The sequence below is a fragment of the Mobula birostris genome, chromosome X, assembly GCF_030028105.1.
Source record: "Mobula birostris isolate sMobBir1 chromosome X, sMobBir1.hap1, whole genome shotgun sequence".
Classification (NCBI taxonomy): Eukaryota; Metazoa; Chordata; class Chondrichthyes; order Myliobatiformes; family Myliobatidae; genus Mobula; species Mobula birostris.
This window is the reverse complement of record NC_092402.1, coordinates 26297029-26323094: the sequence shown is the minus strand read 5'-3', so window position 1 is coordinate 26323094 and position 26066 is coordinate 26297029. Positions and strand designations below refer to the sequence as shown.

Here is a 26066-nt window from a genome sequence, read left to right as displayed (position 1 = left end):
ATGGAGCATATAATCAGGAAGCTACAAGGAGCAATTGATGAAGTGGTGGAGTGGGGTTATGATTGGGGACGTAGATTTTCAGTAGAAAAAAACTCAAACTGTATTTTTCACCAGGAAAAGAATTGAGGTAGGGAAGAAGTTAAGGATGTATGGGATTAAATTAGAAAGGGTTGGATCATTTAAATTTCTGGGAGTTATATTTGATTCACGATTAACATGGGCAGACCATATCAGGAAAGTTGAAGAGAAATGTAAAAAAGTAATAAATGTGATGAGATGTTTGACTGGTAGGGAATGGGGAGCAAGTTGTTCAGCCTTGAAGAGAATGTATGTGGCTTTAAAAACGCAAACAACAGGAATTCTGCAGATGCTGGAAATTCAAGCAACACACATCAAAGTTGCTGATGAATGCAGCAGGCCAGGCAGCATCTCTAGGAAGAGGTACAGTCGACGTTTCAGGCCGAGACCCTTCATCAGGACGAACTGAAGGAAGAGTTAGTAAGAGATCTGAAAGTGGAAGGGGAGGAGGGAGGGGGAGATCCAAAATGATAGGAGAAGACAGGAGGGGGAGGGATGGAGCCAAGAGCTGGACAGGTGATTGGCAAAGGGGATATGAGAGGATCATGGGACAGGATGTCCTTGCCCATATATACCCCTTGCCCATCCTCTGGGTTCTCCCCCCTGCCTTGTCTTTCTCCCCGGACCTCCTGTCCCATGATCCTCTCATATCCCTTTTGCCAATCACCTGTCCAGCTCTTGGCTCCGTCCCTCCCCCTCCTGTCTTCTCCTATCATTTTGGATCTCCCCCTCCCCCTCCAACTTTCAAATCCCTTACTCACTCTTCTTTCAGTTAGTCCTGAAGAAGGGTCTCGGCCTGAAACGTCGACTGCGCCTCTTCCTAGAGATGCTGCCTGGCCTGCTGCATTCACCAGCAACTTTGATGTGTGTTGTATGTGGCTTTAGTGAAATTTGTGTTGGATTATGGAAATATAGCATATGGATCAGCAGCTAGGTCTCTTATAAGGAAACTGGATGTGATTCAGGCTCAGGCTTTGAGAGTGTGCAGTGGGGTTTTTAAGACATCACCAGTGTCAGCCTTACAGGTGGAAATGGGAGTAATGCCTTTGGAACTAAGAAGGATACAATTGATAGCAAACTACTGGGCTAAATTGCAGGGGCACAATGATTCTCATCCTGCTAAAGGAGTGTTGCAGGAGTCCTGGGAAAATGGGAGGTTTCACAGGGATACCTTTAGTCAGGTAGGGAATGATATTGCTAAAGAATGTGGAGTGTTTGATCTCAGGATACGTCCTTCAGTAGTTTATCCGGTTGTAGCTCCATGGAAGCTTGTATGGCCTGACACAGACTAGCATTTGTTAGAGGTAAAAAGGAAAGGAAAATATAAAACCGATTTGATAAGTGCATTTAACTGTCATGTGATGGAAAAGTATAGTGATTATACTCAAATTTATACGGATGGTGCTAAGGAACCTGAAACAGGAGTGACAGGGTTCGGGGTGGCTATACCAGCAAAAGAAATTGGAATCAGCAGAAGAACATCTAATAAGTTAGGGGTGTTTACAGTGGAGATACTGGCAGTGTTGGTTGCGTTGCAATAGGTGGAGAAAGCTAGACAAGTCAAAGTGTTGATATGCTCAGATTCATCCTCAGTTCTAGCAAGTTTAGGGTCTTTTCACTCAAACAGTTGGAAAGATGTACTTTATGAAGTCCTTCAGTCGTCACAAGAATTGCAAATCAGGGAGATCAGGTAAAATTTCTATGGGTTCCAGCACATGTAGGGGTGAAGGGGAATGAGAGGGTGGATGAGTTGGCAAAGAGGGCGTTAAAGAAAGAAAATGTGGAAATGCACATTAGTGTCAGTAAAGCAGAGGTTAAGTGTGTAACCTGGGAAAAAAAATCAACTAAATGTGGCAAGAAAGATGGGACAGGGAGGGGAAAGAGAGGCATTTATATCAAATACAAAGAAGTGTTGCAGGTACTAGGGTAGGTAGTGGATACAGAAGAGAGGAGACTGTGTGGACTAGGTTAAGGCTGGGGCACTGTGCATTAAACAAAACATTGAAAATGACAGGGAAACACCAGACAAGATTGTGTGAGCAATGTCAGGAAGAGGAGTCAGTAGAACATGTAGTTCTGAGTTGCAGAAAGTATGGGTTACAGAGAGAGATGATGAGAATTAAACTAAGGGAATTGGGGGTGCAGGAATTCACATTAAAAGAGTTGCTGGGCATGGGTGAGAGAGCACATGTTAGGGTATTTTTAGCTTTCTTAAGGGGTACAGGGTTTTTTTTTATAAGATATGATGGATAAGCAGGAATAGGTTACTAGGATGGCCAAAGATGGGAGGATAAAGTGTAGGTTATGGTATGTGTGCGTGATTGGGTGAAGGGATTTAGAATGTAAGTCTATTGCACACTCTGGAGCAGAAAGTGGCGGTAATGCACCATCAAGCTGGGTGCCAACTGCCATAAAACAAGACGAAGAAGAAGAGAATTGCGGGTGCTGGTTCGTCTCATCAGTATCCCCTTGGAGCAACCTGCCAGTGAAAGGCTAGAGCAGCCATTTGTGATCTCTAGGCTTGGTTGGAGGACCACTGCTTCATGGAGCCTTGTTGTCTCTAGTCGGAGCAGTCTTCGGGGTATGGATTCGGCCGCTTCTGGGGCCAGCTGAGTGGCCGTCTGCCACTCCAAGCTAGATATGGATTCAGCTGCTTCCGTGGCCAGCCAAGGTTGCTGGCCGCCCCTAGACTCAGAGCCACCCCGGATTGAGCTCCCTTCCTGTCCTAGCCTCCATGGGGTAAATCAGGCTGTTTTTGCCGTTATCCTGCAGTTGGACCTGTTCCTTCCCGTCCTTGCCTCCCTGGGGTAAGTCAGGCCATCCTTGCTGTTACCCTGCGGTTGGATCTGTCCTTTCCCGTCCTTGCCTCCGTTGGGTAAGCCAGGCTGTCTTTGCCGTCACCCTGAGGCTGGACTGTTCCCTTCCCTTTTCCATCTGAATCCCTGACAGTTTCTTTGGCGGTTTACTTCAGCAGTCAGCCTGGTCCCGCATCCTAGTAAGCATCCCGGCCCAACATCCAAGGAAGGGGCCCAGCCCTGCATTCCAAGAAGGAGTACCTCGTCCTACCCAGGAAAGCCTCGAAGAACCCAAGCCATGTCCAGTCCTGTAGCCACATCATGTCCTCGCCTAGTTCCGGGGTTCGAGCCCAAGTCAAGACTCAGGTTCTGGGTCCTTATCCAGTCTCTGGCTCGGAGTCCAAACCCAGGCTCCTAGTTCCCAGTTCCTCGTCCTGGTCCCTCTTTCCTAGCCCAAGTCTGTGTTCCTGTCCCAGCTCCTAGTCCGTGTCCAGTCCCATCCCTCACTCTAGTCCAGTCCAGTTCCCAGTACTTCACTGTCTGTGTCTTGCATTTGGGTCCGCTCCCAGTGCCCCCTTATGACAGAACGAACCAGCCATACATGGACCCAACAATGCAGACACTGTCGTCTAACTCTTGTCATCCTGGGTTCCCTCCTGATTGAATACCACCACCTGCCCGCCTGGGTTGTTCGGTCGCCCGGATGCTCCCATGGGGGGGGGGGGGGGGAGATGTGGGGTGGGGGTGGTACTGTCATGGTCCGGTCTGTGAAGTCCGCTTTCCGGATCATGGTCCAGTCCGTGGACTCTGAACTCCGGGTCTTCCAGTTGTCCCTTGTTTCAGTTGGGCTTAATCATAGGCACCTGATACTTGGAGCTGGGAATATAAGTGGTCCTGGGATTGAGTGTGGGTGCTGGTTTGTCTTGTCAGTATCCCCTTAGAACAACCTGCTGTTGGAAGGCTAGAGCAGCCATTTGTGATCTCTAGGCCTGGTTGGAGGACACTGCTTCATGGAGCCTTGTTGTCTCTTGTTGGAGCAGTCATTGTGGTATGGATTTGGCTGTTTCTGGGGCCAGCATAGGTTGCTGGCTGCCCTGAGACTTAGAGCCACCCTAGATTGAGCTCCCTTCCTGTCCTAGCCTCCATGGGGTAAGTCAGGCCATCTTTCCTGTTACCCTGCAGTTGGACCTGTCCCTTCCTGTCCTTGCCTCTGTTGCGTAAGCCAGCCTGTCTTTGCCATTACTCTGAGGCTGGACTGTTCCCTTCCCCTCTCCATATGAACCCTTGACAGTTTCCTCGGTGATTTACCTTGGCAGTCATTCTAGTCCTGCATCCTAGTAAGCATCTTGGCCCGGTGTCCAAGGAAGGGACCCAGCCCTGCGGTCCAAGGAGTGCCTGGTCCTGCCCTCGCCTAATTCTGGAGTCTGAGCCTGAGTCAAGATCCAGGTTCTGGTCCCTTGCCCAGTCTCTGGCTTGGAGTCCATACCCAAGCCTCATCTAGTCCTGTAGCCAAGCCTTGAAGAACCCAAGCCATGTCAGTCCTGTACCCACGTCATGTCTGAGCCCAAGTCAAGACCCAGGTTCTGGGTCCTTGTCCAGTCTCTGGCTCGGAGTCTAAACTCAGGCTCCCAGTTCCTCGTTCTGGTCCCTCTTTCCTAGCCCAAGTCTGTGTTCCTGTCCCAGCTCCTAGTCTGTGTCCAGTCCAGTCCTGTCCCTCACTCTAGTCCAGTCCAATTCCCAGTACTTCAGTGTCTGTGTCTTGCATTTGGGTCTGCTCCCAGTGCGCCCTTATCACAGTCTTGTTTATAAAACAACTCCGCCACTCAAACTAACTAAATAACTGCTTGAAAGGCTCAGCAGGCCAAGCAGCATGAGTGGGGGAAGAAATTAAAGATGAACAAGATCATCACATGGAGGGATGAGAGAGGGGAACACTGAGAAAGGAAGGCATTGAAAGAGGAAATATCTGATGAATAGGTGGTTTTGTGTTTAAAATGATGAAATGATAGTGTTGCTTCCAGAGGTAACATATAAAATGCTGGAGGAACTGAATGGATCAGGCAGCATCTATGGAGGAAAATGGATAGTTGGCATATCCGGTCAAAACCCTTCATCTAGATGTGGGAAAACTTTTTAATAAAGGGGATAACTTGAAAAGACTTCACACTTGAGTAGCAAAATGAAGACACAAGGTAGATGCAGGAATCCAAGAAACACTTCAAAGTGGGCACATCTTGAAGAGATTGTAGTGGAGTAACAGAATACAGAGCTGAATCAAAGATATGTTGTAGAGCAGAAGATTCACTTTCATATCATTGTCACTATCCCTCAGAAAAATGTGCTGACTTTGGAAGAGCTTTAGGGTCTTTGAGGAATTTGTTAAACTTGTGATCAGGTGCTGGCTCTATTCTGGTTACGTTAGGTAAAAACGCCTCAAAGTCATCAGCTGCGCCAAGCTGTGAAGACAGAGGGCAGCAGCGAGCTTCAGTGTGCAAGCAGGAAGTTTCGGAGCGACTCGGCTGGCTGATGTTGCACGGTCACAGGACCGGGAAGATGTGCTATTTCTAGGTGAACTTCTCTTGACATCATCATTGCCATCACCCGTGGATCTGCTTTACTCACAATTTGATTGTGACTGCTCTGGCGTGGCAATTAGCCCGAATTTCGCCGCAAGGAACAAAGAGATAATAGATAGCGCGCGCGCGAGTGAGAGAGAGAGAGAAGTCGAGAGCTCTGGACGGGGAAAAGTGGAGCCAATGTTTACATGGGTTTCTTGCTGGGAACAGCGGCTCTGCTCCGACGGGACAAAAGTGCAGTGAACTTGGGGGATATTGGCAAACTTAGCCAATGGATCGACATCCAACCTTGATGGCTATGTGGCTGCAGTTGGAATTATGTGTTATCAGCATACTGTTTACCAAAGGCAAGTAGTGTTACTGTCAAATAGCAACCGGAATGACATTACCTTGTAGGGAACAAACTTGGGGGCAAATAAGGGAATCAACTTTTATAATCTTTAGAGTTTAAAACGTTTACTTTGTAAGTTTCTGAATAGTTCTTGTTTTATTTTTTTCCCAGATGTTTGTAATTTTTAATCGAAATTACAACAAGACTGACCGTGGGAAGAGAATTCACATTGTTTAGGCAAACAGTGCTTATTTCCCATATTGTGGAATCTCGTCTAACTCCACTTTTGCAAAGCTTTTTAGCTCCACTTCATCATTGCCTGTATGAGGCTTGCGATGTATCTAGGGGTCCATTGATTAAGGACCAGAGGACGGAATGAGTTGTGACAGGGCTTCACAGTGGAAACTCGCTAATGAATGTTGAGTGAGTTTCCTGGAGTGTGTAGCCAAAGAGAGACGATTAGATTATTGACTAAGAGGAGCTTGGGCTGACACTAATTGAATGAGAATATTTGTCAAATGTTCTTGGGGCAAATGAGAACAAAAGACGCTTTTCAAAATCGTGATGAAATACTTTATCCCCTTTTAAAAATGTTGTTCCAGGTACTGTTTTTCTATGATTTGTATCCATTCAAATTTAAAAATGAAATCCACCTCCTGAAACTTTCATAATTCAGTTTATTAACTTCAACCGATTCCAAAGGAGATTTGAAAAGTCCTAATTTGTTACAGATGAAAGCCTGGGTAATTTACGCTTCTTCCAGTGACTCGGCTGTCAATGATCTGATGAAAGGGGTTGCTTAGGGGTCATTAATTGTTATAAACATTGTTTCAAGTTTACAAATCCTGTGGATAAAATTGGGTTGAAGACATTAATCGTTAATGTTTCCTACTTCGGCTGCTTCTACACGGAATCCTCTTTATAATCACCAATAACAGCCCAGCAATTACAGACTGCGACATTGGTGCACTAATGCGTAACACATTTATATGAAATTACTTTCTCTATATTAATGGGAACAGGAGTATGTTTATTTTTAAATAGCTCTGTTAAAATACCGAAGTAACTTCAGAGGAACTTGTTGAGCCTTTGAGAGCTAATAACACATAATGGAATCCTAATGTTAATAGTTAAGTAGTAAGTAATTATTCTCTGTAAACCCCCTTGCTGCGTAAGCAGGCTGCTTTCTATCTCTAAGTGCCTTCCTGCCCTATAACCTAAACCAAACCCTTATACTCACTCTTCCAAAGGGTCCTTTTTTTTTAGATGTCACCAAGCCCTAAACCAACTAACAAAAAGGGTTGGCTATTCCTGCAGTCTTTTGGCTTCCATCCTCTTGAATTTTCTACTTCTTAAAGCTTACATCTCTCATGCAACATGTGATCGCCCCATTCCTTTGCGCTGGTGTCTGATCACACTCCTGTGAAGTGACGTGAGCTGTTTCCATGGGTTGATGTGGGTAGTTGTGGTTGTTGTGCCACCACCTGTTGAAGGCTTTTACCACATATGAATTTGAGGCACAGACCACTTGTTGAAGATGATCAACTGGACTCTTAAGGAAGCCAGATTTCCTTCCCAGAAAGGCATGAAGAAACCAGAGATGTTTTGAGATGCAATTCACCATTTTCTGGTTACTGTTACTGATAACAACTTTTAATATATTTTTATTTAATTGCTTGCATTTAAATGCCTCAGCTGCCACAGTAGCTACTCATCTCTTTGGATCGATTGTCTCGCCCTCTGGATGTCTGTTAACTAAATTAACTATGCACTAACTCCACCCTACTGTAAATTCCTGAAGCATTTCCATATCTTGTCTTCCCTCCCTCTGCACCCCCCCCCCAATACCTTGGGATAGGGTTGTTTAATTCAGAGCAACTTTAAAAAGGTGTGCACTATTTCAGCACAGACACAGCAGGTCATATTGTTGCCTCACACCTCCAGGGTCTTTGAACTGAAATGTTATTCCTGTTTCTTTCTTCACATTTTATTCAAAGGCTGTAAAAATACTACAGTTAGCGTTAAATTGGATTTCCTGAAAAAAGATGATAATTAAATGACAATATTTCATTTCCAAGAAGTAGCTCAATACCTTGTGATGAGCACCTAACTCCCAACCTGAAAGCTGCTGAACCTGACTCCTTGAACTGTTAGGATTTCTGTACACTTTTGTTGTCTGGCAACTGTGAAAATGATAGTTTTGCTTTATAATAGCCCACAGTTTTCAGTCCCTGAAGCACACCACTAGTCTCTGACAGTTCCACCCGTTTACATCAGATCACAATTACCCTGCCTTTCTTCCCCACCTTGTCTGTTGTTCCATAAGTTTTCCATGATGGCTGGTAGAGCTGTGGTCTCACAGCTCCAGTGACTCATTTTCAATCTTGACCTTTGGTGCTGTCTGTGTAGAGTGTACCTATTCTCCCTGTGACATGGGTTCCCCTTCCCCCATGCTCTGCCTTCTTTCCATATTCCAAAGATACTGTAAGTGTTGGTACATTAATTGCTCCCTGCTTCTGGTGAATGGTAGAATGTGGAGGAAAAGGTGGAAAATAAAAATGAAATTAGTCTAGGATTTGTGTAAATCAGTGCTATTAGTCAGTGTGAACTCAGAGGGTCAAAGGGTCTTACTCTAATTCACAAATGATCTTATTCCATATACAACTACATTACTACTGTTTCATATAAACTATATCTACAAGAGCTAGTTAGTGTGACCTGCATATGATTGACCTTAATGCTTGCAAGTTCTTATATTGTATTATTGTAATAGTACTTTTATGGGTATACAAAATTATGAGGGGACTCGATAAGGCAGATAGTCAAAAACAGTTTTCCATTGTAAGGGTTATCAAAAACAAGAAGGCATAGGTTTTAGATGTGATGAAGTAGTCTTAAAGGGGATTTCATAATCAGAATTAGAATCAGGTTTGATATCACTGGCATACATAATGAAATATGTTACTTTGTGGCAGACAATACTTTATAATACTTGATTTAAAAACTATAAATTACCATAAGAGATATACACTGTTTAAAAATACATTAAATAAGTCATGTGAAAAGAGAGTAAAGAAAAAAAAGTGAGGTAATGTTGACAGATACGTTGTCCATTGTCAGAAATCTGATGGCAGAGGGAAATGAGATGTTCCTGAACCATTGAGTGTGTCTCTTCAGGATCCTGGCACTCCTCCTTGATGGTAGCAATGAGAAGGAATGTCATTGGTAATGGAAGTCCTTAGTGATAGATGCCAACTTCTTTGGGGTGTTCTCGATGCTGAGGAAGTTAGTGCCTATGGTGGAGCTGGCAGAGTTTATAATTTTCGGCAGCTTTTTCTGATCCTGATCGATGTCAGGTGGTGATGCATCCAGTTAAAATCTTCTCCATGGTACATCTGTAGAAATTTGCGAGTGGCTTTGGTGACAGACTAATTCTCCTCAAACTCCTAATGAAATATAGCCGCTGTCATGCCTTCTTTGTAGTTGTTGGGTCCAGGGGAAATCTTCAGAGATATTGACACCTAGAAATTTGAAACTGTTCACCCTTTCAACTGTAGATCCCTTGATAAGTACTACTGTGTGTTCCCTTGACCTCCCCTTCCTGAAGTCCACAATCTGTTTTTTGGCCTTACTAACGTTGAGAGTAAGGTTGTTCTTGCAACACCCCTCAAACAGCTGATCTAACTCACTCTTGTATGCCTCATCACCATCTGAAATCCTGCCAGCAATAGTTGTGTCATTGGCAAATTTATAGATGGTGTTTGACCTGTGCCTAGTCACAGTTGTGGCTGTAGAGAGAGTGGAGCAGTGTCTAAGCACACATCCCTGAGTTGTGCCAGTGTTGATTGTCAGCGAGGAGGAGATGTTACTTCCGATCCACACACACTGGTCTCCTGGTGAGGAAGTCAAGGTTGCAGTTGCAGAGGGAGGCTTAGGTTTTAAGACACAAGACATAAGAGCAGAATTAGGTCATTCAGCCCATTGAGTCTGCTGCACCGTTCCATCATGGCCAATCCCAGATTCCACTCAACCCCATACACCTGCCTTCTCTCCATATTGATTGATGCCCTGACTGATCAGGAATCTATCAACTTCCGCCTTAAATATACCCACTGACTTGGCCTCCACCACAGTTTGTGGCAGAGCATTCCATAGTTTCACTACTCTCTGGCTAAAAAAATTCTTCCTTGCCTCTGTCCTAAAAGGTTACCCCTTGATTTTGAGGCTGTGCCCTCTAGTTCTGGATACCATACCATAGGAAATATCCTCTCCACATCCACCCTATCTAGTCCTTTCAACATTCGGTAGGTTTCAATGACATATCCCCACATTCTTCTAAGTTCCAGTGAATATAGGGCCAAAGCAGCCAAACGCTACTCATATGTTAACCCTTTCATTCTCAGAATCATCCTTGTGAACCTCCTCTGGACTCTCTCCATTGATAATACGACCGTTCAGAGATATGGGGCCCAAAACTTTTGACAATAGTCCAAGTGTGGCCTGATTAGTGTCTTATAAAGGATCAGCATTATCTCCTTGCTTTTATATTCTATTCCCATTGAAATAAATGACAACATTTACTTTCTTTACCACAGACTCAACCTGTAAATTAACCTTGTGGGAGTCTTGTATGATTCCTAAGTCCCTCTGCACATCCAATGTTTGAACCTTCTCCCCATTTAGATAATAGTCCGCACTACTGTTCCTTTTACCAAAATGCATTATCATACATTTCCCAACACTGTATTCCATCTGCCACTTTTTTGGCCATTCTTCCAATTTGTCTAAGTCCTGCTGCAATTGCATTGCTTCCTCAGCACTACCTACCCATCCACCTATCTTCATATCATCTGCAAACTTTGCCACAAAGCTGTCAAATCCTTTATCCAAACAATGTGAAAAGTAGCGATCCCAATACTGACCCCTGAGGAACACCACTAGTCACTAGCAGCCAACCAGAAAAGGCCTTCTTTAATCCCTCTCACTATCTCCTGCCTGTCAGCCACTATCCATGCCAGTATCTTTCCTATAACACCACAGGATTTTATCTTGTTAAGCAGCCTCGTGTGGCACCTTATCAAATGCCTTCTGAAAATCCAAGTAAATGACATCCACTGCCTCTCCTTTGTCCACCCTGCTTGTTACTTCCTCGAGAGCTCTAACAGATTTGTCAGCCAAGATTTCCCTTGACAGAAACCATGCTGACTTTGACTTAGTTTACCATTAGTCTCCAAGTACTCCGAAACCTCATCCTTAATAATAGACTCCAACGTTTTCCCAACCACTGAAGTTCGGCTAACTGATCTATAATTTCCTTTCTTTTGCCTTCCTCTCTTCTTAAAGAGTTGAGTGACATTTGCAATCTTCCAGTCCTCCAGGACCATGCCAGGAACAACTGATTCTTGAAAGATCATGACCAATGCATTCATTCTCTTCAGCAACCCCCCTCAGGACTCTGGGATGTAGTCCATCTTCTCCTTAAACACCACATTTCAAATGCCTCCAGTCGTTGCGCTTCCTTGCACAAGGTCCACGATTCGACTCCATACAACAGACTGCTCCAGATGTAGCATTTCCAAGTTCTACAACGCAGCTCAAAGTCCAACCTCTTGCCACACAGCACGTCACTCAGGCTCCAGAACGTTGATCTTGCAATCTCAATTCTTCATCTAATTTCTGTATCACATTTCCCATCCTCTGTGACCATCTGTCCCAAGTACATAAACTTCTTGACTTGCTCTATGCCTACGCTGTTAATTTTGATACTGATGTTGGGCACTTCTTTCTTCTGTGATACTACCATCATCTTCGTCTTTGCAGCATTTATTTTCATTCCAAATTGTTCATCTTCAGCATTTATCTTATCTATAATTCTGAGTAACTCGTCCTCAGTCTCGGCTAACAACACTGAATCATCTGCATACCTCAAATGGTTCACCGTCACTCCACCAGTTTGGACACCAGCTTCATCATTCAACACCCTGAAGATTACCTCGGAGTAAATGTTAAATAATAAAGGGGAGATAATGCAGCCCTGTCGAACCCCTTTTTGGATCTCAACTTCCGGTGAATTCCCACCACTAGTTCTTATTACTGCCTTCTGATGCCAGTACAGACTCACAATCAGTCGAACATCTTTCCCATCCAGCCCCAATGAGTTCAGGCAATTGACCAGCTGTTTACAACAGAGATTCAATGTTGTAAAACGATAAAACATGAAAACTTCTGGGGGGGGGTGTATATGAATACTTTTTATAGGCACTGTATATTCTTGCTGTAATTCAGTTTTTCCCCCCCTCCATTATCCTTTATGTTAAGTTCCCTAATAAGATATGGATTATTACACAACACCCAATCTAAGATGGCCTTTCTCTGAGTAGGCTCAAGTATAAACTGCTCTTAAAAAGTTATCTCATAGGCATTCAACAAATTGCCTCTCTTGCGATCTGACACCAACCTGATTTTCCCAATCCCCTTGCATATTAAACTGCCCCATTACAATTGTGATAATACCCTTATTATATGCCCTTTCCAGCACCCTTTGCAATCTCAGCCCTATATCTTGGCTACTATTTGGAGGCCTATATATGATGCCTATAATGTTTTTTTAACCCTTGGAATTTCTTATCTCCACCCAGAAAGATTCAGCATTCTCTGACCCTATGTCATCTCTTTCTAAAGATGTAATTCCATCTCTTACCAACAGAGCCATACAACTGCCTATCCTGCCTGTCCTTTCAATACAAAGTATATCCTTTGATGTTAAGCTCCCAACTATGGCCGCCTTTCAGCCACGACTCAGAGATGCCCACAACGTCATACCGACCCATCTGTAATTGCACCACAAGCTCAAATGCTACGTGCATTTTGGAGAATGTTAATTAGAAATGAGAGTATGATTGTGTTGAACACTGAGTTGTAGTCAATAAACACCTGCTTGATATAGGTGTTACTATTGTCCAGGAGATTCAAGGCCGAGTGGAGAGCTAGTGAGATTGCATCCACTGTTGGCCTATTGTGGTGGCAGGTAGTTCAGGTCATTGCTTAGGCAGGAGTTGATTCTAGCTATGACCAACCTCTCAAAGCACTTCGTCACAGTAGATGTGAGTGCCACTGGGCAAAAGTATTTGAGGCAGCTCACCCTGCTCTTCTTGGGCACTGGTATAGTTGTTGCCCTTTTGAAGTACCTAGGTGAAAATCTCTGGCAGCAGCAGTGAGGGATTGAAGATGAACATTACCACAATTTGTTACAGGTTTTCAGAGCCTTACCAGGTACATCAGCAGCTCATGCCTTGTGAGGGTTCATCCTCTTGAAAGATGTTGACCTCTGAGACAGAGATCATAATGTCCCCAGATGCTGCAGGAATTCACACAAGTATAGTTCTATTCTCCCTCTCAAAGTGTGCTTAAAAGGCTTTGAGCTCGCCTGAGAGTGAAGCATCATCGCCATTCATGATGTTAGGTTTCGCTTTGTAAGAAGTAATAGCTTGCAAACCCTACCAGAGCTGACATGCTTTTGATTCCATCTCTAGCCTCAATTGGAATTGTTTTCTTGGTCTTAAAATAGCCTTCTGTAGGTCATATTTGAACTTCTTGTATAGTTCTGGATCACCAGTCTTATATTGCCACAGATCTAGCTCTCAGCAGGCTATGAATATCCTGGTTTATTCATGGTATGTTCTTGAAGGCACACACTCATCCACACAGGTCTTGATGAAGTTGGTGACAACTGTGGCATATTCATTCAGATACAAAGATGAATCCCTAATTCTTGTCCAGTCCACTGACTCAAGGCAGCTCCTCCACCTCCTTTGACCATACTGTACCTTCCTGGTTCTCACCACTGGTGCTGTAAGTGGCTTTGACGGAAAAGTATTTTTTACACAAAGAGTGGTTATCTAGAACTAACTACCAGAGGAGATCGTGGAATCAGATACAATTACTATATTTAGGATGTATTTAAGCAGACACTTAAATTGACAAGGTACAGAAGGATAGATTACATTCATCTGTAATTATAGATTTTGTCCAGTTTTTCACGTGTTTAAGCACCATTTACCGTCAATTCCTCACCAACCTCTTATTCACTCACCTCACTGATCTCATTTTTGTTGTGTGAATGAACTTACCGGAGAAAAGTACTGGTAGATATGAAGCAGCTTCTTTATTCAGCAAGACAAGACACAGCTGGCATCATATGGATATGCTTTTATTGGAAGTGTCTGACTATGCCCAGCACTACACACATTTTATGTGCTAAAGATAGAAGAAAATTCAGGACAATTCAAACGAATCCATATTTACAATCTTCCCACCATCACACCCAAATCAAGTGTTAATCACTGTCGCATCCACGCAATGGATGTGGATTGGACTCATGCATATGCAGACAAGCAGCTAAGTGCCTGTTTCCTGGTCTGCCTGGTCTGTGAACATATTGTTCAGAGCTGCATGAAAATCAAATCCACAATCCGTATTCAGATCTGAAGACTGGTGGCCAAAGTTATCTGCTAAATGTGCTAAACCCAAAAATCAGTCTAATATCTTTTGTACATTACTATCGTTCCCTTGTGTCCCCTTTCTGTTGCTACAGTTCAAAATAAAGAATCTGTTCATGACTACATTATCACCATCTTAAATGTTGGCGTCTATTTCTTTTTGAGATTGACCACACATATAGGTCTTAGCCTCAATCACAGAAGGACATGGAGGGATTGGGATTTAAAATGGGATGCAGTGAGGGCATAATGTCTACTTTGTACAGACAACAAGGGCATTCATATACATGCCTAATGGTGGAGGAGCACAGAGCCACACAGAGTCACATCACAAAAACTTGTTACCTATTCCTTTGTGAATATTTGTTGAAAGGTAAAAACACATCGCCTGTTGTCTGGAAGGTAATAATATAGGAATTAATAGAGCACCGGATTACCATATAGTCATGTCTCAGTGTGTAAGGTAGCAATGAAAGAAGGTGATGGTTTAGCTGGCACTGTGCATAAAACCCAAAGAACAAAATATAAAACAGCTGTACACTAATAGCACTCCCTGTGCCAGAAAGTGCAATTAACAAGAAAATATTGGGATTAAAATATTTCCATGTTTAAAGCTCTTATGTGGGGGTGTTCAATGGAAAATAACTTTAATTTTCCCTCATCTCATTAAGTTGCTTGTGGAAATACATGTCAAGTTTTCACAGTCAGAGTGGAATTTCCTTTTTAATAAACAGGAGGATGTTTTTCTTCATATTATTAAACTATTTATCAAATTGCAGCATTATATGATTTTGAATTGGATGACTTATGAGAAAGAGATTTAACTAGTAAGCCACATCCTATGATAGAATAAAGACATTCTGCGAGTATTTCTTCAGAACTATCGCTGCTCTGTGCTGAAATTGTGACAAATATCAGCGAGGAATTTCTTAGCCATCGTCTTAACAACAATGTTGAAATGTGCACTGCACAGTCCCCATGCCATTCTGAAAATATGCACTACCAGTATAAACACTGTGAAGCCTGAGATTTTGTCTGGAGTCTGAGCTTGAAGTGAGCATCTCGTATATTGTTCAAGTGCAGTTGTGCCCGAAATGACTAATGAAATGACAGGACTTCTGCTGGTTGATATCCAGTGACTTCTGCTGTGTTACTCATTTTGGTGGTCTCCTTCAGCTGAGGACCTTGTCAAACCTCATTATGTAGATTAATTCATAAGTATCCAGTGCTTGAATGGCAACAGGCAGAAGACTAAGGGACGGTGGGTCCCAGGACTGTTTCCAGAATTTCCCTGCCTACTGAGCTTCTGAAGTTTATAATCATCTAACAGCAATAGTAAATGAACAACTATGCACTTGGAGATGGAGAGCCTAGATGACGAATAAGAGGCTGCCTCTCAGACACAACACCCCCACAGATTGGAGAAGAAAAGATGAGTACGTGTTTTGCTGTCTCTGAGAGAATATTGGAAGGCAGCGAGTGTGAGCCTGGAGGTGAGGAGGCTGCAATATGGGGTGTGAGCTGATGTCCAACTCCATTTCACCAATTAAAGCTTCTATGGTTCGCCAGTTGAAGCAACTCGAGAGATTGATACATCGAGGCCAATGAGAAGGGTGAGTGCCAACTGCCTGCCTTCTGATCACTGGTGGGATCGCTGCTCAGAGAGGGGAGTCTATGTGGCCTATTACTGTGCCAAGAGAGGTCGGCCTCTGGGTCTCTCTCTTTCGATGATGTTGGAGGATGTTACCAAGGATTTCTGCGTTTATGGATTTGGACTATGGACTATGTACTTCCTTTCAGACTTAATAGCTTTTTTATTCTTTGTTTTTGCCCGTTCTTTCTCCTTTTTATGTGTGGAGGTGGAGCATTTGGGGGTTGATATTCTTGTGGCATTTTGTGCGGGTGAGGAGGGTCTGGCGGTCAATGTTCTTGTGTTTATTGTTCATTTTTTGTGCGAGGAGAGGGATATTTGGGAGCTGATGTTCTTGTTGCATTTCATGCAGAGGAGGGGTGTTTGGGGGTTGATGACCGTATTGCTGTTCTTTTTTGTGCCAGAGGGTGGGTTTGCTGTTTCTCTCTGAACTGATTTCCATGGTTTTTGCCTTGTTTCATGGCTATCTCAGAGTTGTATATTCCAAACATATTTTGATAATTAACCTTTGAACCTTTGATCGTCAACATCCTTCTGATGGATCTTTGGTGGTATTCTTCCATAGCTTTCAGGTGCCATCTGTAGCTAGTTCATGATTCAGCTCCATTGAGTAATATAAGAAAAACAACTATTCTATAGACCAAAAGTTTTGTTTGGACCTGCAGGTCATGGTTTTAAATACTCTCTTCCTTAATCTAGCATAGGTCCCAGTAGCACGACTCAGGTGGTGGTTGATCTCTGAGTCAATGTCTGCTTTTGAGGAGAGAATGCTGCCAAGCTAGGGAAAGTGGTGATATAGTCAACTTTTATGGAGGGCTGCAAAAATATTGGTTGGGCAGTAGCTGATATAGAACCTGTTGTGTATTTAATATTTCAGTAACATTGTAAATATGTTGCTTTATTACTTATGTTACTTATGTGTATATGTGTGAAGTATGTGAAAGGCCTACATCATTAAATTGGAAGATATTGAATCCTTGTGGGTTGAGTTAAGAAACTACAAGGGTAAAGGGACCCTGATGGTAGTTATATACAGGCCTCCCAACAGTAGCTGGGATGTGGACCACAGATTACAATGGGAAACGGAAAAGGTGTGTCAAAAGGGCAATGTAATGGGAGATTTTAACATGCAGGTCAATTGGGAAAATCAGGTTGGTAATGGATCTCAAGAGAGTGAGTTTGTTGAGATGGCTATGAGATGGCTTTTTAGAGCAGTTTGTCATTGAGCCTACTAGGGGATCAGCTAAACTGGATTGGGAGTTGTAATGAACCGGAGGTGATTAGGGAGATTTAGGTAAAAGAACCCTTAGGAGGCAGTGATCACAATATGATTAAGTTCAACCTGAAATTTGATAGGGAGAAAGTAAAGTCTGACACAACAGTATTTCAGTGGAGTAAAGGAAATTGCAGTGATATGGATTTGGCCAAAGTAAATTGGAAGGAGATGCTGATAGGGATGACAGCAGAGCAGCAATGCATGAGTTTCTGGGAAAAATGAGGAAGGTGCAGGATAGGTGTATTCTAAAAACAAAGAAATACTCAAATGGCAAAAAGTACAACTATAGCTGACAAGGGAAGTCAAAGCTAATGTAAAAACAAAAGAGAGGGCATACAACAAAGCGAAAATTAGCAGGAAAAATGAGGATTAGGAAATTTTTAAAAACCTACAGAGAGCAACTAAAAGAATCATTAGGAGGGAAAAGAAATATGAAAGCAAGCTAGCAAAAAATATCAAAATGGATAGTAAAAGCTTTTCCAAGTATATAAAGAAAATACAGCGGAGAAGATTTAGGATGGAGATGAGAAACTGTTTTTCCCAGAGAGTAGTGAATCTGTGGAATTCTCTGCCCAGGGAAGCAGTTGAGGCTTCCTCACAAAATATATTTAAGAAATAATTAATAGGTTTTTATATAGTAAGGGAATTAAGGGTTACTGGGAAAAGGCAAGTAGATGGAGCTGAGTTTATGGACAGATCAGCCATGATCTTATTGAATGGCTGGGCAGGCTCGATGGGCCAGATAGCCTACTCTTGCTCCTATTTCTTATGTTCTTAAAAGAGAGATGGTAGTGGATATAGGACCGCTAGAAAATGAGGCAGGAGAAATAATAATGGGGGACAAGGAGATTGAAGATGAACTAAATGAGTATTTTGCATCAGTCTTCACTCTGGAAGACATTAGCAGTGTGCCAGATGTTGAAGGGAGTGAAGAGAAGTGAGTGCATTTACTATTACAAGGGAGAAGGTGTTCAAAAAGCTGAAAGACCGCAAAGTACATAAGTCTTCCAGACCAGATGAACTGCATCCCAGGGTTCTGAAAGAGGTAGAGGTAGAGATTGTGGAGGCATTAGTAATGATCTTTCAAAAATCTTTGCTCTCTGGCATGGTGCTAGAGGACTGGAAAATTGCAAATGTGACTCCACTCTTTAAGAAAGGAGGAAGGCAGCAGAAAGGAAATTATAGACCAGTTAGCCTGACCTCAGCTGTTTGGAAGATGTTGGAGTCAATTGTTAAGGGTGAGGTTATGGAGTACTTGGTGACACAGGTTTCAAAGGTACATTTAATGTTGGAGAAATGTATACAATATACATCCTGAAATGCTTTTTCTTCGCACCCATCCTCAAAAACAGAGGGGTGCCTCAAAGAATAAACGACAGTTAAATGTTAGAATCCCAAAGCCTCCTCCAGCTCCCACCTCCTACGCGTAAGCAGCAGCAAGCAACGATCCCCCTCCTGCCACCAGCAAAAAAAAGCATCGGCACCCGCCATCGAGTGCTCAAGCATGAGCAAAGCAACAGTAAAGACACAGACTTTAGTACTCCAAAGACTACATTGTTCACCCGGCATTTGACATACCACAGGCTGTCTCGTTCCCAAATAAGGGAGAAAGGGGCGTCCCTGTTTTACAGCGAGAGGGGAGACATAAAAAACAACTCACTGGTTTAAGATGTTAAGAGTCCATAATGTCACTTTTTTTCGAGCTCTGTGCCCGAAGACCTCGAGTCTTTGGGCACACAGCCGTAGATCTTCCAACTTCTCCGACACACGGCTCTCCTGCCTTGACACAGACCTTTGATCTGCCCGTCTTCAGAACCCCGAGATCCTAGGCTTCCAAAGGCGAGCCGAACTCTTAGGCCGAGCCCTTGGCGTGCCGAACAACAGCCAGTTGTGAAAACCCGAGAGCAGATCCATTCCCGCAAAGAACCAAAGTCAGCATGTAACTCCAGGTCAGGGTCTTCAAAAGAACCTGAAAGGAAAAATAGAGATATTAAAGATAGAAATAGAGCTGTTTCTGAAGATGCAAGCACAGGAGTCACCGTTAGGTGCCATCATCACTTCACCCTGCCCCTCATGAGAAGATAGGATAAAGTCAGCATGGTTTCTTTAAGGAAAAATCTTGCCTGATGAGCTTTTTGGAATTCTTTGAGGAGATTACAAGTAGGATAGATAAAGGGGATGCAAAGGATGTTGAATATTTGGACTTTCAGAAGGCCTTTGACAAGGTGCCACACATGAGGATGCTGACCAAATTAAGAGCCCATAGTACTAAAGGGAAGTTACTGGCATGGTTAGAGCATTGGCTGATTGGTAGGAGGAAGTGAGTGGGAATGAAAGGATCTTTTCCTGTTTGGCTGCCAGTGACTAGTGGTGTTCCGCAGGGGTTGGTGTTGACACGGCTTCATTTTATGCTGTATATCAATGATTTAGATGATGGAATAGATGGCTTTATTGCCAAGTTTGCAGATGATATGAAGATTGGTGGAGGGGCAGGTAGTGTTGAAGAAGCAGGTAGGATGCAGAAGAATTTAGACAGATTAGGAGAATAACAAGAAACTGGTAAATGAAATACAATGTTGGAAAATGCATGGTCATGCACTTTAGTAGTATAAATGAATGTGCGGATTATTTTCTAAACTGGTAGAAAATCAAAAAATCTGAGATACAAAGGGATTTGGGAGTCCTTGTGCAGAACACCCTAAAGGTTAACTTGCAGGTTGATTCGGTGGTGAGGAAGGCAAATGCAATGATAGCATTCACTTCAAGAGGTCTAGAATACAAGAGCAAGGATGTGATACTGAAGTTTTATAAGGCACTGGTGAGACCTCACCTTGAGTATTGTGAACAGTTCTGGGCTCCTCATGTAAGAAAAGGTGTGCTGGCATCGGAGAGGGTCCATAGGAGGTTCACAAGGATGATTACAGGAATGAAAGGGTTATCATACAGGGAACGTTTGCTAGCTCTAGGTCTGTACTTGCTGGAATTTAGAAGAATGGTGGGGGAGGGGCCTCATTGCAACCTTTCGAATGTTGAAAGACCTGGACAGAGTAGATGTGGAATGGATGTTTCCCATGGTGAGGGAGTCTAGGACAAAAGGGCACAGACTTAGGATAAAGGGACATCCATTTAAAACTGAGATGTGGAGAAATTTCTTTAGTCAGAGGGTGGTGAATTTAGCAATGAAAGTGAGCGTGAACAAAATTGCCACGTCTAAACAGAAACCTGCCTGACCGATCAAATTGTATTACTGTTGTGGCAGGGGCTCACATACTCAGATCAATGCAGATTTAAAGGTGTAACTTGCAGAAAAGGCAACAAAGTAGGAAATATACAAAGAGTATGTCGGGCAGACAAAAATAAATGGACTGCACAGGGAAGAGAAAAAGATAAAAGGTCAAGTCGCAGTTTCAAAAAGATTACTCATCTGCATGGTGTTGATGAAAGATCTGATAATGATGAGAGTGACACAGGACTGAGTAGTCTTTAGACTTACAATGAAAACTAGCAGTGAACAAGCAATATGGCTTACACCAGAAGTGAATGGCAAATTAATTATAGTGGAAGTGGACACTGGTTTAGATGATTCAGTCATTCATAGAAACATAGAAACGTAGAAAACCTACAACACAATACAGGCCCTTCGGCCCACAAAGTTGTGCCAAACATGTCCCTACCTTAGAAATTACTAGGTTTACCCATAGCCCTCTATTTTTCTAAGCTCCATGTACCTATCCTAAAGTCTCTTAAAAGACCCTATCGTATCCACCTCCACCACCATTGCCGGCAGCCCATTCCACGCACTCACCACTCTCTGCGTTAAAAAAAAACTTACCCCTGACATCTCCTCTGTACCTACTCCCCAGCACCTTAAACCTGTGTCCTCTGGTGGCAACCATTTCAGCCCTGGGAAAAAGCCTCTGACTATCCACACGATCAATGCCTCTCATCATCTTAAACACCTCTATCAAGTCAACGCTCATCCTCTATCACTCCAAGGAGAAAAGGCCAAGTTCACTCAACCTATTCTCATAAGGCTTGCTCCCCAATCCAGGTAACATCCTTGTAGATCTTCTCTGCACCCTTCCTATGGTTTCCACATCCTTCCTGTAGTGAGGCAATCAGAAGTGAGCACAGTACTCCAAGTGGGGTCTGACCAGGGTCCTATATAGTTGCAACATTACGTCTCGGCTCCTAAATTCAATTCCACGATAAATGAAGCCCAATACACCGTATGCCTTCTTAACCATAGAGTCAACCTATGCAGCTGCTTTGAGCGTCCTATGGGCTCGGACTCCAAGATCCCTCTGATCCTCCACACTGCCAAGAGTCTTACCATTAATACTATATTCTGCCATCATATTTGATCTACCAAAATGAATCACTTCACACTAATCTGGGTTGAACTCCGTCTGTCACTTCTCAGCCCAGTTTTGCATCATATCAATGTCCCGCTGTAACCTCTGACAGCCCTCCACACTATCCACAACACCCCCAACCTTTGTGTCATCAGCAAATTTACTAACTCATCCCTCCACTTCCTCTTCCAGGTCATTTATAAAAATCACAAAGAGTAAGGGTCCCAGAACACATCTCTGAGGCACTCCACTGGTGACCGACCTCCAAGCAGAATATGACCCATCGACAACCAATCTTTGCCTTCTGTGGGCAAGCCAGTTCTGGATCCACAAATCAATGTCCTCCTGGATCGCATGCCTCCTTACTTTCTCAAGAAGTCTTGTATGGGGTACCTTATCAAATGCTTTGCTGAAATCCATATACACTACATCTACTGCTCTTCCTTCATCAATGTGTTTCGTCAAATCCTCAAAAAATACAATCAGGCTTGTAAGGCACGACCTGCCCTTGACAAATCCATGCTGACTATTCCTAATCATATTATACCTCTCCAAATGTTCATAAATCCTGCCTCTCAGGATCTTCTCCATCAACTTACCAACCACTGAAGTAAGACTCACTGGTCTATAATTTCCTGGGCTATCCCTACTCTCTTTCTTGAATAAAGGAACAACATCCGCAACCCTCCAATCCTCCAGAACCTCTCCCGTCCCCATTGATGATGCAAAGATCATCGCCAGAGGCTCAGCAATCTCCTCCCTCGCCTCCCACAGTAGCCTGGGGTACATCTCATCTGGTCCCAGCGACTGATCCAACTTGATGCTTTCCAAAAGCTCCAGCACATCCTCTTTCTTAATATCTACATGCTCAAGCTTTGCAGTCTGCTGCAAGTCATCTCTACAATTGCCAAGATCCTTTTCCATAGCGAATACTGAAGTAAGGTATTCATTAAGTACCTCTGCTATTTCCTTCGGTTCCATACACACTTTCCCACTGTCACACTTGATAGGTCCTATTCTTTCACGTCTTGTCCTCTTGCTCTTCATATACTTGTAGAATGCCTTGGGGTTTTCCTTATTCCTGCCTGCCAAGGCCTTCTCATGGCCCCTTCTGGCTGTCCTAATTTCCTTCTTACGCTCCTTCCTATTAGCCTTATAATCTTCTAGTTCTCTAACATTACCTAGCTCTCTGAACCTTTTGTAAGTGTAGCCCCCCGGCCAGCATCAGGGTCGCTCGGCTCGCTGTCGTCTAGCGAAACAGCCTCGGCCCCGCCAAACTGGGTAATTAGTTTGTGTGGATGCTGTGTGATGTACCCCACCCCGCCCAAATAACAGACAATACACCAGATACGATTAAATGATTTACAGTTTATAGATACTACTGGAACTATATAATTAAGAGAGAATAAAATATAAAAGGCGCCACACTTATCAAAGTTCAATCTCTTCGTGCACAGTTGGAGCTCAGGACCCTTCTTCTTCACCCTGCGACCCCTCGGACAACCTCGACCGGCCGCCTGGGACCAACAACAGTGGTCGACCAGACGGTCCACATGAGTCCGACGCCATCTCCTCTCCTCGCCGAACACCCTCCTCGGGGTCCGACCCCGTTAGCGGACTCACAGCACCTGCTCCATCCTCTGTCTCTCTCTCCCACCTTCTGCCCCAAAACCCCGCGCATACAGTATCTTCAAATACATCAAAAACATAACAACTATCCCAATTCGTTCATACCATCTTCTTATCAGTAACGTGATTCAACAAACTGCTAGTGGGAAGGATTTTCTCAACGTTTAACATAACAAAGAAGCCATTTTAATTAGCCTCCGCAGTAACATAAAACACGAAACCCCCTTACATAAGCTTTTCTTCTTGACTAGATTTATTGCAGCCTTTGTACATCACAGTTCCTGTACCCTACCATAACTTCCCTGTCTCATTGGAACCCACCTATGCAGAACTCCACACAAATATCCCCGAACATTTGCCACATTTCTTCCATAGTTTTCCCTGAGAAGATCTGTTCCCAATTTAAGCTTCCAATTTCCTGCCTGATAGCCTCATAATTCTCCTTACTCCAATTAAACGCTTTTCTAACTTGTCTTTTCCTATCTCTCTGCAATGCTATTATAAAGGAGATAGAATTATAATTACTATCTCCAAAATGCTCTCCCACTGAGAGATCTGACACCTGACCAGGTTCATTTCCCAATACCAAATCTCTCCTCTTGTAGGCTTATCTATTTATTGTGTCAAGAAACCTTCCTGAACACACCTAACAAACTCCACCCCATCTAAACTCCTTGCTCTAGGGAGATGCCTATCGATGTTTGGGAAATTAAAATCTCCCATCACGACAACTCTGTTATTACTACACCTTTCCAGGATCTGTTTCCCTACCTGCTCCTCGATATCCCTGTTACTATTGGGCAGCCTATAAAAAACCTTCCTGTTCCTCAGAGACTCTGCAGACAATCCCTTCATGACATCCACCTTTTCTGCAGCTGTGATACTATCTCTGATCAACAGTGCCACACCCCCACCTCTTTTGCCTCCCTCCCTGTTCTTTATGAAACAACTAAAACCCGGCACTTGAAGTAACCATTCCTGTCCCTGAGCCATCCAAGTCTCTGTAACGGCCACCACATCATATCTCCAAGTACTGATCCATGCTCTAAGCTCATCTGCTTTGTTCACAATACTCCTTGCATTAAAATAGACACATCTCAAACCATCGGTCTGAGTGCATCCCTTCTCTATCACCTGCCTATCCTCCCTCACACACTGTTTCTAAGCTTTCTCTATTTGTGAGCCAACTGCCTCTTCCCCAGTCTCTTCAGTTCGGTTCCCACCCCCCAACAATTCTAGTTTAAACTCTCCCCAGTAGCCTTAGCAAACCTCCCCGCCAGGATATTGGTCCCCCTGGGATTCAAGTGCAACTCGTCCTTTTTGTACAGGTTACACCGGCCCCAAAAGACATCTCAATGATCCAGAAATATGTATCCTTACCCTCTGCTCCAATCCCTCAGCTACGCATTCATCCTGCACCTCATTCTATTCCTATGCTCACCGTCATGTGACACAGGCAGTAATCCCAAAATCACTACCTTCGCGGTCCTGCTTCTCAGCTTCCTTCCTAACTCCCTGTAGTCTGTTTTCAGGACCTCTTCCCTTTTCCTACCTATGTCATTGGTACTAATATGTACCACAACCTCTGGCTGTTCTCCCTCTCACTGCAGGATATCTTGGACACGATCTGAAACATCCCGAACCCTGGCACCTAGGAGGCAAACTACCATCTGAGTTTCTTTCCACAAAATGAGTTTAAAAGGCATATCAAAGGTACTGAACTGAAGCCTGCAGATATCCAACAAAGAAATTATACTGGAGAAAACATAACTCCTTTGGGTTTGATTGTGGTAAAACTAGGAGGGTCAGCATTATGGGGGTGTGATTGACTGAGACCATCCTTATACCATCCGTGTCAAAGTAGCCTGTGAGCTAGATCACATGGAGACTGAAGAAATTCTTCCAAGGTTAAATAGAACTCATGGGCAATGCCAGTGGTACCAGTAGCCAAGAAGAATGGGTCTGTTAGTGTCTGTGGTGACTTTAAGGTCACCATCAACCCAGTACAGAAAGTAGATGAATACCCCCTGCCCAGGATAGAAGATATCTTTGCAAACGTTTTTGGAAGAAAACATTTCAGCAAAGTGGACCTAAGTCTTACTTGCAGATAGAGATGAAAAAAGAGTCCAAAGTGTTTCTCACCATAAACGCTCATAAATGGCTTTACGCTATAATAGGCTTATTTTTGGAGTAGTATCTGTACCTGCGTTCTGACAGAAAACTATGGACCCCGTGCTGCAAGGCTGTCCATGCACTCAGTGTTACCTGGATGACATCATTTTTACCAGCAAAGATGACAAGGAACATCTCCAAAATCTTAAGACAATGTTAAAAAGATTACAAGATTATGGACTCAGAGCACAATGCAACAACTGTGAATTCTTTAAACCAAGCATCACTTACTGTGGTAACACCATTGACGTCCAAGGATTATACCAGTGTGTTCAGAAAATTCAAGGCTGAAGGATGTGTCACATTTGTGTTTTTTTTTTAGGATTCGTCAATTATTATAACAGGTTTCTAACAAACCTAGTTGCTGTGCTCCACTTCTCGTACTCATTACTACAGATCAGAAAGAAATGGCAATGGACAAAGCAGTATGAGATGACTTTCCACAAGGTAAAGGAACTGTTGACATCAGACTCTGTACTCAGACATTATGATCCACATCATCCAGTGAAGCTTGCCTGTGACAATATGGTATAGGTGCAGTCATGTCACATGTTATGAGTGATGAAGTGAACGCCTTTGCATAACATTCCCTTGCTGCTGCAGAGAAAAATTACTCACAGATTGACAGAAAGGCCTTGAGTCTGGTTTGGGGTGTAAAACATTTCAGCCAGTACCTGTATGGGAGAGAGCTAACCCTCGTTACTG

At 43.4% G+C, this 26066-nt stretch overlaps 1 protein-coding gene across 2 annotated transcripts in view; it reads left to right on the top strand.

Moving 5' to 3' along the window:
- Positions 1-5384: 5384 nt before the first annotated feature.
- The window catches only part of LOC140191359 (BMP and activin membrane-bound inhibitor homolog), a 91517-nt gene continuing 70835 nt past the window's right edge, over positions 5385-26066 (top strand). Inside the window, exon 1 of one of the 2 annotated variants that reach the window (XM_072248693.1) lies at positions 5385-5796. In XM_072248693.1, the coding sequence (XP_072104794.1) occupies positions 5721-5796 (76 nt within the window). In that variant the 5' untranslated portion in view covers positions 5385-5720. Of the gene's footprint in view, positions 5797-15145; positions 15892-26066 lie in introns of those variants that run through there. The other variant, XM_072248695.1, reaches the window with a different exon arrangement.